Consider the following 11,331-nt stretch of genomic DNA (forward strand, 5'->3'; position numbering starts at 1 on the left):
AGCTAACATAAGATTAATAATTTATTGACATCACAATATTTAATTCGAGTAGAATACTAAAATATAATTCTGCTAGGTTTGAAGTGTGTGAACAATGTGACGTATTATACGCACCGTTTCCTTAAATTTTTTAGATCGGAAGACTGTAGAAATATTTGCCAAATTAATGCATCAATAGTTTATTGCAGTTCATAAGGTACTGCTTATTGTTTCGAAAAGCGAAAATATTTTTATTACGATAAAAATTTAATGACCGTTCAAAGCGTTATTTCTTGTAGAGTTTATTCGACATTCATTTACGTTCCTTTTGCTCGTTATTCATTAAACGCGGAAAATCTTCAAAAATATTTTCGATTCTCAGGATCCTATGTATTATTAAAGGGTGTATCAAACTCCGCCCTCCGGAAGAAATGCCGCCCTCGACATGCGCTATCGTTGGTTTCTTTCTCACCTGTAATCCCCCGCATAATCTGTTCGAGGTAGTGAGTACCTAATTCAGACTTGTCCTTCTTCATGTCTAGATCCGTTGACAAAGTGCGAGAAATATTACTATCGGTGAATTTTGTGCGGATATTGTTCACTTTGCAAGCATTATAAACACTTGTAATGTCCGGTAAGCGACGAATTAAACAAGCAAATGGAATTAACATGTAAATTCAGAACAGCTCGTCACTTTAACAGAGAATACTTTAGAGAAACGTCCGTTGAAAAATGAAAAACATATCATTTTTTTAAGATTATTTAATGGTGCATATTCCGTTGCGCCGAGAAATAATTCTAAATGAAATTTAATATTATTCGTTCACTCTCAATGTATTTAGATAATTCGCTTAATTTTCATCGTGAGTTTGGAGTGGCCACACGCCAGGCAAACGTGTTTCATGTTTTGTGATTTTATGTTAAATGCGCAGTATGGAACGTTGTACAAGAAGCGCCCTTAGATTTGAGTCGTCGCGGCTCTGAAAGAAAAATAAGTTTGACGAGCGCCCCGAAGTTTCAAAGATGTTTACCCTGTCAGACGTGTGGTAAAAATTTTGACAGACCTTCATTGCTCAAGAGACATCTGCGAACCCACACAGGTCAGTTCTGTTAAGTTTACGTTTAAATAAATAGATGTATTCTGTTAACTATTTTGTCAGTTTTATTTGCAATGTAACGGAATTACATGTTAAAAGACGAATTATTTAAACAGTCGTGTTAGTACGAAACGCGGAGTGCTAAAGTATTTGAGGTTTTCGGTGTCACTTCGAGTTCACAGGCTAATGAAATAGTTTCGTTTTTTGCTAACAGTTCGAATGTGTATTTAAAGACGCGTAAAAAATTATCTGTTGCATTAATAATTCAAATACGTAATTAACAGGTGAAAAACCACATGGTTGTACCGTGTGTGGGAAAATGTTCAGTACGAGTAGCTCTTTGAACACACACGTCAGAATTCACACTGGAGAACGTCCACACGAATGCCCGATTTGCGGGAAACGTTTCACCGCTTCTTCGAATTTGTATTATCATCGAATGACTCATTACAAGGTTTTCCTATTGCTCGATTACCATTAACATGCACTCGTTTTAATTATGATTTAATTCTCAAATGGCAGATTAAAGTAAATTTCGTCTAGATTAGAAATGTAGATGGAATGTGTACTCTGTTCAACTAAACGTACCACTAGAACGATAATTGTTATTTTACTCGTTTTAATGTACAAAATAATTGTTATTTTTATCGTTTACGACAAATTGTGATTGTTAGAACTTTAACCGCTCAATTCTATGCATAATGTGGTTAACGTACCAATTTGCACAATCGTAACACAATGAATTCAATAATTTATTTGCAATTAAACACATAACATTGAATTAAATTTTTCGAAGAAATTTTGTTTTGTTAGTTTAGAATTGCTCGCGGTTTTGTATATTCTTTCTTAACAATAACGATCGTACGAAGCACCATTAAGTAAGTAAATTAATAATGCCGATTGATAAACATACGCAGGAAAAACCACATAAATGCAACGAATGCGGACGTTCCTTTCCAACCCCTGGCGATCTAAGAGCTCATGGATATTCTCACACTGGAAACTGGCCGATGCGATGCACGGTCTGCAATCGGGGATTTTGTAAACCTGCAGCACTGCATCATCACATGCAATTGCACACTGGTAATTATAACCGATAGGATGATTTGTAACGATACGATCGATGTTAATCCTTAACGAAACACACATTTTTAAATTATTAATGTACAAAATTAAATATAAATATGTAATATATTGCAATTTAGTGGTATTCCTTTTTATAGAATTCGAATAACAATATGATTCGAGTAGTTACCGTAATGTGATAAGAAATAAGAAAGATAATTTTTTTACTCCTTTTCAGGAGATCGGCCATATCGTTGTAATACGTGTAAAAAGCAGTTCTCCGTGATCAGTAATTTACGATCGCATGAACGATCTCACAATTTGGATATGTCGATTCAAAGTATTACCAATCGTACAAACATCGAAAGTAATGGAACAGCTATGGATGCACTTACGCTCGAGAATGCAAGTAGAGGTTATTTGCAATTTCCCGCAGCCTATTCATGGACTTCTTGGATACCCTTTCAGTACATGAAATGAATAACGTAATTGTTACATAAACGCAGTTACTATATATTTTTCTCTGCATAACTATTATAAACAAATGTAAAAACATCTTACCTGTGTAACGAATATATCGAAAGTAGCAAAATCCTTGAAATTGCAATTGGAAACAATTGTCTACATTAATTGTAGGAATAATACGTTTTAGGAATAATATGGGAAGTAACATTGTAGGATAGAATTATATAAAATTACTTTATTCCTTCAATGGAATTTTTTGATTAAATAACATTCAATTACAGTCGTGTCTTAAAAAAACGTAAAAATGAAAGCTGCAAAAAAAAACCCTTTCGTGAAAGCGATAATTAAATGCAGAATTTTTGCATTTTTTTTTTTAAATAATTAAATCCTCTGCCAGAAATGGGCAAAATTTGATTCGAACAACAGATGACGGAGCGATTGAGTCGATCGAACGATTATAATATTTACATAAGTTCTTTCTTCGTTTAATACGAAACTTCAGTTCATTTTGTAATAAAAATGTTTACCTTTGTACAGCAAATAATAGATAAAAATTTTGTAACTTCTATAGAAAGAGTCTATATATTTTACATTACTTCTTCTGCGCGTGTAACGTTTTGATCACCAAGAGCGAAGGAAAGAAAATTCTTATTTTCATTATTCTCAGCTTCTGTTGGTTATTGGAATTTTTCATTTACGGTAAAATCAATTACCGTGAGAGACTTCCAACTCTTCGTCTCGATGGTAGAAATTCTTCTTTTACTTTGTTGCACAATGTTTAGCAATGGATTCAAAGCGTATTGCGAGTAGCACTGAATCCCGATCAAACAACGTCTGTTTAATCGTCATTTCGTGGATAAAGTACAAATCCTTTTCCCCGATTGTACGATAATTTGGCATTAAAAGATGCACGATGTCGATTTACTGCAAACTTCATATATAATCGGGGGGGATTGAAACGTCGACAATGTTTCTAATACTGGGCTCGAGGTATACGATAGTGACATACGACTCATCTTTGGAACGTACCCCGCCAATCTAGTCGATTCTTCTTCGGTTCGACTATAGGTACAAATTTTGTCCACGTCTGCTCTACACGCTGATCTATTCTGTATTATTAAAAATCGGGTTCACCTGGAATTTCATCTTTCTGTTGCTCGGGGCGTACTCCAGTTCTACCAGGACCAGCTGATTTTTACCCGTCTTCAAGAAAGATGCAGGAACGTACAGAGTTATTTGGGGACCGGCAACTGGCCAGTATCGTCCAAGATTATTGCCATTCACGAAAGCTACACCTTTGCCCCATCCATTAGTGTTCAAGTACGTGTCCAACGGTTCACCGTTAACCGTGAAATTTCCAAGGAATATCACCGGTCCGTGATGAAGAGTTCCGGATTCGGTCTGAATCGCCGGGAGATTGTTGGGTAAGCTGACGTTATCAAGACGATAACCGGTCATTGTCCACGAAGTGAGAGGGATTTTGTTGAATGTTACGTCCGAGATTCCCTATTTAAAAAAAAAAAAAGAACTCGTAACACCGAAAGAAGATATATCGGATCGTTTCATAAGCCTTTGTGTATCTTTCATCGCGTGAACCGTTATTCGAAGAACGTACGTACACGTACACCGTAAATAATAATTATCTGCGCGTTGGTCGTCTAACAGTGTTTTCTTCGTAGAAATTAATCGGATTATTTACAGAAACTCGACCAGTGTTAATTTCCATATGCCTAAATCGTTGAAGCTTTCCGTTTTCGGAAAGTTTATCGTCTTGCTTGAACTCACTTTAACGAACGATGGAAGAACGAATATAAAGCGGTGACAGTCTTTTGGTTTGAAACCAAAGTGGTCTATCTTTATGTATGCACGCTTGTGTAGCGACGAAAGGTCACGTAATTAAATACCCACGCGAGGACTTACGAAACGATCCGATTAAATCATGAACATACCGACTGACCTTAAAATCGCGAAGTCCACTACCGTAGTTCAGTCGTCCTTGATTCTCGACCAGTAGCTTCAACTTGTTTTGGTAGGGACCCTCTATGCTTATGTCGTATACGTTATTGGTGCGATTCAACGTTCCGATCAAGTTGTCACCCAGGTAGACTAACGCTCTGTCACGAACCATTGCGTGTAAAATATTCAGATTCGAAGAAGTGTTCACCAAGTTGGTCTCGTAAAGTACCAACCAATGTGGCAGATTGAAGGCTTCGAATGTCAATGGTTCGATTCCTTGGAGCACTATCGTTGCAAACGATTGTCGACCGCTGGGACTGAACAGATTGCTGACCGGTGATAAATACACCGAACCGTAATTACCTTTTGGAGATACCTCCGGAAGCGTTAAGTTGGGCAGCGGTAGATACTGTAAAAGCGAAACAACGTGTTCCTTATTGGGCCCAAAGGATCGGTATACGACGAAGAGGTATCAGGGATAAGCGGTTTGTGCTCGAAGTAGAAAATCTCGAGTTAACTACCATCGTGCTAGGCGATAGAAATATTGACACCTTCGAGGTGAAGTGGATCTAGGAAGCGAGATAAAGGTAACAATTCTGAAAGTGTTAATATTTCTACCATAGTAGTGTCCAAGCCTGAGCAATTTCTGAACGTACAAGGTGAGTCGATAACCTGCTGCAAGCCAGTTGCTTGAGGATAAATGGAGATAACGACACAATTCTTTGTTTTTGGCGTTTCAGTTTAAAAATACTCTCGTCCGAGAACCAAGAAACGGTTCCATGTTTGCCGAAAGACGAGTCTCAACGCATCTCGATGTCGTTGTTGACAACACGTTTCCCAGAAATGCAACAGAGTACGTGACTCACTTTGTATACAGTGTTTGCACGATTGTTCAACAAAAAGCGACGGTATCAAGTTGGCGACTTATGGTATAATATCCGTAGCAGTGGTAAGACCACGTAGCAGCGGTGATAGAATTAACTTCGTTGTTTGGAGAATATCGTACCTTGGAGATAACGTTTCTGATCTCGAAATACTTCGGCGTTGGATCGCCAGCTTCTGTTAACGGGGCATCGTAATCGTAGGAAGTTATTTGCGGACTGTACGCGTTATTGTCACCGTTAGCACCTGTCGAATTGCAAATATTTAGTTTAGTCGTCAACGTTTTTACACCGACATCGATTCGACATTTCTTCGCAGAGGGATTTAAATACTTTCCTCGATGCAAACATTTGGAAGAAATAAGAAATGGCGGCCGGTCGCGCGATCTCTTCGAATGTGTCGCACTTGAACGGACAACTGATTCAAGTCCGTGCGAAATATTAATAATTTTAACTACGAAGTGAACGATAAAAAAAAAATAGAACTTCTGGGTCAGTTGTGGACTAAAGCGATTGGAAACGTACAATTACCCGATCTCGCAACTGGTCGTTCGTATTTCGACGTACAGGCGTAAATTTTATTTTTTGAGCGAATGTTGTTACGCGTTCACCGACGAATTAACGTCGCAGACGATCGCGAGGTCGAGATAGAAGATGAAACGGTGAGATTTCTAGACGACTGCCATCGTTATATTTACGGGAATGTTCAAACGTAACAGCGAATAGGCTAATTCGCAAGGATATGGGGAATTTGCAAGAGACACGGAGACGTTATTTCGTAATGAGCTGTCAATTGGCTCGGAGGTTGATTGGAGATTGATTGAATTTTTGATGTTCGAGTTTGTATTTCTGTACACTCTATACGAGTGGAGCGATGTTACCGGATTTCCGTATTTGCGCTCAATCGGAGTCTTTGGTTCGCCTTTTTTGAAAATATTAATCGGTGTGCTCAGAAAAGGCAGAAAGGTTGAAAAATTGGGGAAATTCTTTTAGTTCACAGGCCTAGATGGTCAAGTGAATACATTAATTTCGTTGAGACTTATCAGGAACGACATTTAATAATACAAAGTTCCGTGATTATTTTCACGATCAAATCGTTCGATAAGATTTATATCGAATACTTGAATATCCAGATTAGACAATTACTCAACCGACCAGAATGCACTGTATTTTAATACCCTAAATATCATTTGCAAGAGCAAGTGTTCGTGTTTAGTAAATATATTTTTCTAGTAAACTATAGATATTCTTTAGTAAACTATACTTTTTGAACCATTATTCATTTCCAATTGCTTTGGTTTAATTCTATTATACATATACAGGGTGTTTGAATTGATGGTACTCGATTTTCGAATAAATCGATGTTAAAGATTCGTAGAGTACACTGGTCTATGTTATAGTCTTTGTTGCGTTCGAGTTTACTTATCCGATTCGAAAAGTAATTTTATTTCGGTATTTGTCCCTTAGGTTCTAGAGTAAGAAATCGGATCTTGAGTGAGATCAGTCGTGTGTACTCTATAAATATTTAACATCGATTTATTTGTAAATGAAGTGTCGAATGAAAAAATGTCACTCCACATTTTCGACTTATTTTTTCACCTAGGTGTACTACCAGTTTAGAAAACACCCTATATATAGGTACGTATAGTCAAATTCCATGATTCTATGTTTACATTAATTTACCGATAATTGGTAAAAAACAGATAAATTGGAAAAAAATAAATCGTAAATAAAACTTTCACTCACCAGAGGTATAGCCGAAATTCGTGCCACCGTAAAACATATACATGTTAACGGAAGCACCCATAGACAGCATTACATCCAGAGTTCTCGTAACAGCGTTGGTGTCCACTCTTTGAAACGGTTCTTGCCAATGCGTTAACCATCCCGGGTAAAATTCCGAATTTACAAGCGGACCCTGAATAAAACGATTCGTATGAAAATACCAGGTCAGAGAATACGGAAACAACGATAAATGTTCGAACGATGGCCACCTAATTGCGATTTAATTACCGATACGACGAAAGAACCTTCTCGAATGTTTCCAATTGTTTACGAAGAATTCGAAAAAAAGCAAAAAAGAGTGACGTGTCTTGAATCTTCCAAGCTACGTTCTTCGTAAAGAATCGCTCGTCCGGTGTTAAAACGGACGAGTGATAACACCGGACAATGGAAATTGGTTTTAATTTTATTTTACTTTGAATATCATCGACAAAATTGGTTCTGTTTTCTTATTTTAAAGCGTTCGGGGTCTTTGATATCGCGTGTGAGATTCCTTTATCGTAACGCTCTCATGCAATACACCGACCACCACCGATGGTATCCGACGACGCGTCGAGACCTTGAAGAAGAAGAATGCGCAAAGCTTGATATCGTGTCAGGCAATTGTCACATTACAAATGATGCGGCAATGCAAAACTGTTTCACGACAGAGTGGGTAGGTAAGCGTTTTGCGTACAATCGATCGTAAATGACGCATCGAATTTTAATCGAAGCATCATTTCGTCCTCGGTGATTTCGTCCGCGATACGTGTATCGATTAGGAACCAAATTCGATGCGTTTGGATCGTTTCTGAGAAGCTTTTTTTTTCTTCTTTTTTTCAATTGATCTCCGATTATTACCCGTGGTTGATACATGCGCATCGTTTCGAAATTTTTCGCCACATTGGTGTTCGCTCCGAAGTCGACGGTGGCATATGCTCCGGATATGGATCCGCAACGAAGCATACCAGGGCTACTTCCATCGGTCGTGTACAGAAGAGCCTTCGTTCCAATTTTCTCATTCATGATGTTTCGCAGTCGGTCCATGTACACCGTGTCGCAAGCATAGCTACCGTATTCGTTTTCCACCTGAAACGGATTCGAAATTCAATGTTGTCCGTGAACGAGCAATCCTCTTAATACGCAACAATATCTGGGTAAAATTCGGAACCAAGATAACGGCGAATCGATGTAAATAGAAAATAATGGAATCGGACTGCGTACGCTGATGAATTATAATATGATAATAATATAATATAAGAGTAATAATATAAATCGCGAAATTATAGTATACAAAACGTATTAAAATTTAACGAATGCTTTTGAGTTAACAAATAATTATTTTACGATCGTCTGGTAACTTGGAATTTGACAATGAGAATGTTTTATTCGTACCTGAACCATGATTATGGGACCTCCATTTCCCCTGAGGTATGGATCGACTACTTCGAATACTTTATCCAAGTACCTTTCTACATAGTGCATATAACCTGCAAAATAAGGGGAAATATTTTGAAACGCAGAAAATATTTCGAATTATTTAAAAAAATAATTCGAACGAACGATGAAAAGCGTATCATGTTCCATCGCGTAGAATGCAGATTGGAAGTTACGAATTAACAATAATTTGTTTCTAGTTAAACATCGTCAGAAATTCTTACGTGGATCATTTGTACGTAATATTATATCCGGTACACGTGTCAATAACCAGTATGGAAGACCTCCCTAAATATAAAGTAGAATGGAAAAATAAAAACACATAAAATTAAGAAAAACAATAGGAGCTAATCATGATTTCTAACGGTTAAATAAATGCTTGATAGTGACGATAAATGATTAAAAATAACGCTAGTTACCATTTAATCGACTAATCAATAATTTCAACTAATCGATAACAAATAGCACTCTTATAAAATTGTAGATGAATTCTTACAAATTAGTCTAAAGCAAACACTATTAGTTATTTTGCCTTGATACGTTTTAATTATTATTTAAATCATGAAACATCTTCTTTGGTTAATATGCAATAATCGAAGATATTTTTACAGACACACTTACAAAGTCTCTTTCTGCGCAAATATAAGGACCCGGTCTTAAAAGGACCAGCAAACCCTCTTCTTGAGCAATATTCAAAAATTCTCCTAAATCCTTGTCACCTGACCAATGCCATTCATTTTCAACTGGTTCGTGCAAACTCCATTCCACGTAACTGGTAGACAAAATTATTGTTCGCAAACATTTAATCTTTCGACAAAGGTTATAGAAAATTTATTAAAAATTTACAGAAAATTATTAGAATCCAAAGGCAACGAATTTAAAACTTCGAACAAATTTGGATTAGAAAATAAATAAAATAATACATTTCGACTCAAAAGAATTGCTCATGAAAGATCTGTGTACCAATGGCACAAGTACTGTAATACTTTTACTGTGCGGATTAATGTTACTACTTGTAACTTATTATTGGTGAAATCAGGTCTATGAAAGTTTTTTCTAAAAGTAGTGAAGAAAACTAGCAGTAAATATTTAATAACCGTAACGTGCTTGAAGCAATTTTTGTCGACAACGTTCTACTTAAATCGAACAAGCACGAATTGTCCAAATTATTTTCAAATACATGATCCTTTGATTGTTTCGCATATTTACTCACGTTGAAACGGCGTTCAATCCAGCTGCTCTCATTTTTCTCAAACGATCCCTCCAGTATCGTTTCGGCGCTCGAAAGTAATGAAAACTGCCGGATACATATCGAAACGGATTTCCATCGAGTAAAAATTGATCGTTCGTATAATCGACCTCGAAACCGAATGTCTCGTGTGTGTCCTGAAATCACGCGTTTCATAAATTGACTACGGTTCGAACAGAGGTATCGTTCGCTTGTCATCCTCCAAGAATCAAATTCAATGATGCATGACCAAAAATCAAAATTAGCTTTTTGCATCGAGCATAATTCACCGAATAAAAACATCGCTTAAAATAATTTTTCGATTATCAGCTTGCGATTAAATTGACGCAGACTGTCGAAGATTTGAACTTAAATCCCCTTCATTCGAAAACGATTTTCCATTGCGGAACATTTTTAACGAAATAAAACAAAAAAACGTTATCATCCACGACTATAAACTGCTTACAATTTGTCGAGTAAACGTTTCCATCAATCGTGGATAAATCGTGTAATGTCCCTACCACGCACATTTCCATAAAGGTATTTACTATTTCGTAAATGCTCGTTTATTTTGTACCACGTTGTTGTTGTGTTTCCCAGATTATTTTTCACATCGTTTCCGAAGTGGATCGAGATGAGACGGTTGGAGAACCTTGCACTGATTTATTCACGCGAATGGAAATTCTCATTTCGATCAAATACGTTTGAAATCAATGTACTCCAAGTTTTCGAAAATACTATATAATCACCGTACTCACGTTGTTCACGGGGATATTCACTACTTCTCCCAGCGCACTGGTCACGGTCAAGGCCAGTAGAAATGACCACATTCTCTCTGCGGTGAAAAACGTGGTGCTTCGTCGTCCGAGAACCTATCCACTGATCGAGCTCGTGTTGTGGATTCGTTCAGTCAGCGATGATTCTTGATCCGATGGTTCGACTCTCGGTCTATTAAAGTTCACCGTCCTAGAAGATACGGTGCTCCTCTTGTAAGGTCAGTTATCTCTCGAAGATTACCGATAGCTGCATATCTTCGACCGTAGCGTCGAGTCAATCGATCGTCATTCGCAAACGAATCGTCACTAGAGACGGAGGTTCGTCGTTCTGTTCCAATTCCTCTGTCCTTCGGACCCGATCGGAAACAGATCGAGGTTTCGTTTGCCGATGCAGGACGTGTCACAGACACTGTATCGACTGACCGGTGGTTTAAGGATGACTGGCAAGCACGTCGACCGCTAACCCAGCCAGCGTTACGCGAACACTATGCGTTACGTGGCTGGAGTGGCTAGCGTTGGGAACGAATAGAGGAGAGTACTACACCTCCGAACAGTACGCGTTTCAATGGGTTTAAACGGTTTAGAGCAGGAATGACACGTTCACGATGTATAGCAATCAGATCAGCGGCTCTAATCGGTAATAATCGATAATAATTAAATATTGCTAGTCACGATTGCGAAACAAT

The 11,331-nt window shown here is 37.6% G+C and overlaps 2 protein-coding genes across 2 annotated transcripts; one reads left to right on the top strand and one right to left on the bottom strand.

Moving 5' to 3' along the window:
- The first annotated feature begins 811 nt into the window (after window positions 1-811).
- Window positions 812-2,621, top strand: LOC143144924 (uncharacterized). Its single transcript, XM_076307806.1, has 5 exons — window positions 812-842; window positions 912-1,079; window positions 1,361-1,530; window positions 1,994-2,159; window positions 2,380-2,621. Exons 1-5 carry the CDS (start codon window positions 812-814, stop codon window positions 2,619-2,621), a joined length of 777 nt encoding a protein of 258 aa, XP_076163921.1.
- Window positions 2,622-2,832: 211 nt separating this feature from the next.
- LOC143144168 (beta-galactosidase) lies at window positions 2,833-11,051 on the bottom strand. Its single transcript, XM_076306284.1, has 10 exons — window positions 10,628-11,051; window positions 9,855-10,027; window positions 9,263-9,413; window positions 8,866-8,929; window positions 8,600-8,694; window positions 8,066-8,293; window positions 7,190-7,361; window positions 5,569-5,690; window positions 4,564-4,971; window positions 2,833-4,112 (listed from the first exon to the last, which is right to left on the bottom strand). Exons 1-10 carry the CDS (start codon window positions 10,697-10,699, stop codon window positions 3,711-3,713), a joined length of 1,887 nt encoding a protein of 628 aa, XP_076162399.1. The 5' UTR covers window positions 10,700-11,051; the 3' UTR covers window positions 2,833-3,710.
- Window positions 11,052-11,331: the final 280 nt, after the last annotated feature.

Source organism: Ptiloglossa arizonensis, chromosome 3, assembly GCF_051014685.1.
Source record: "Ptiloglossa arizonensis isolate GNS036 chromosome 3, iyPtiAriz1_principal, whole genome shotgun sequence".
Lineage (NCBI taxonomy): Eukaryota > Metazoa > Arthropoda > Insecta > Hymenoptera > Colletidae > Ptiloglossa > Ptiloglossa arizonensis.

Excerpts from the sequence above, each read along its gene's own strand:
- LOC143144924 (XM_076307806.1), top strand. The coding sequence starts at position 812 with ATGTATTTAGATAATTCGCTTAATTTTCATC. Across the intron at positions 843-911 it reads TAATTCGCTTAATTTTCATC|TATGGAACGTTGTACAAGAA; the intron begins GTGAGTTTGGAG and ends TTAAATGCGCAG. Across the intron at positions 1,531-1,993 it reads ATCGAATGACTCATTACAAG|GAAAAACCACATAAATGCAA; the intron begins GTTTTCCTATTG and ends AAACATACGCAG.
- LOC143144168 (XM_076306284.1), bottom strand. The coding sequence starts at position 10,699 with ATGTGGTCATTTCTACTGGCCTTGACCGTGACCAGTGCGCTGGGAGAA. Across the intron at positions 9,414-9,854 it reads GGATTGAACGCCGTTTCAAC|TTACGTGGAATGGAGTTTGC; the intron begins GTGAGTAAATAT and ends TTTGTCTACCAG. Across the intron at positions 4,972-5,568 it reads TCAGAAACGTTATCTCCAAG|TATCTACCGCTGCCCAACTT; the intron begins GTACGATATTCT and ends TCGCTTTTACAG.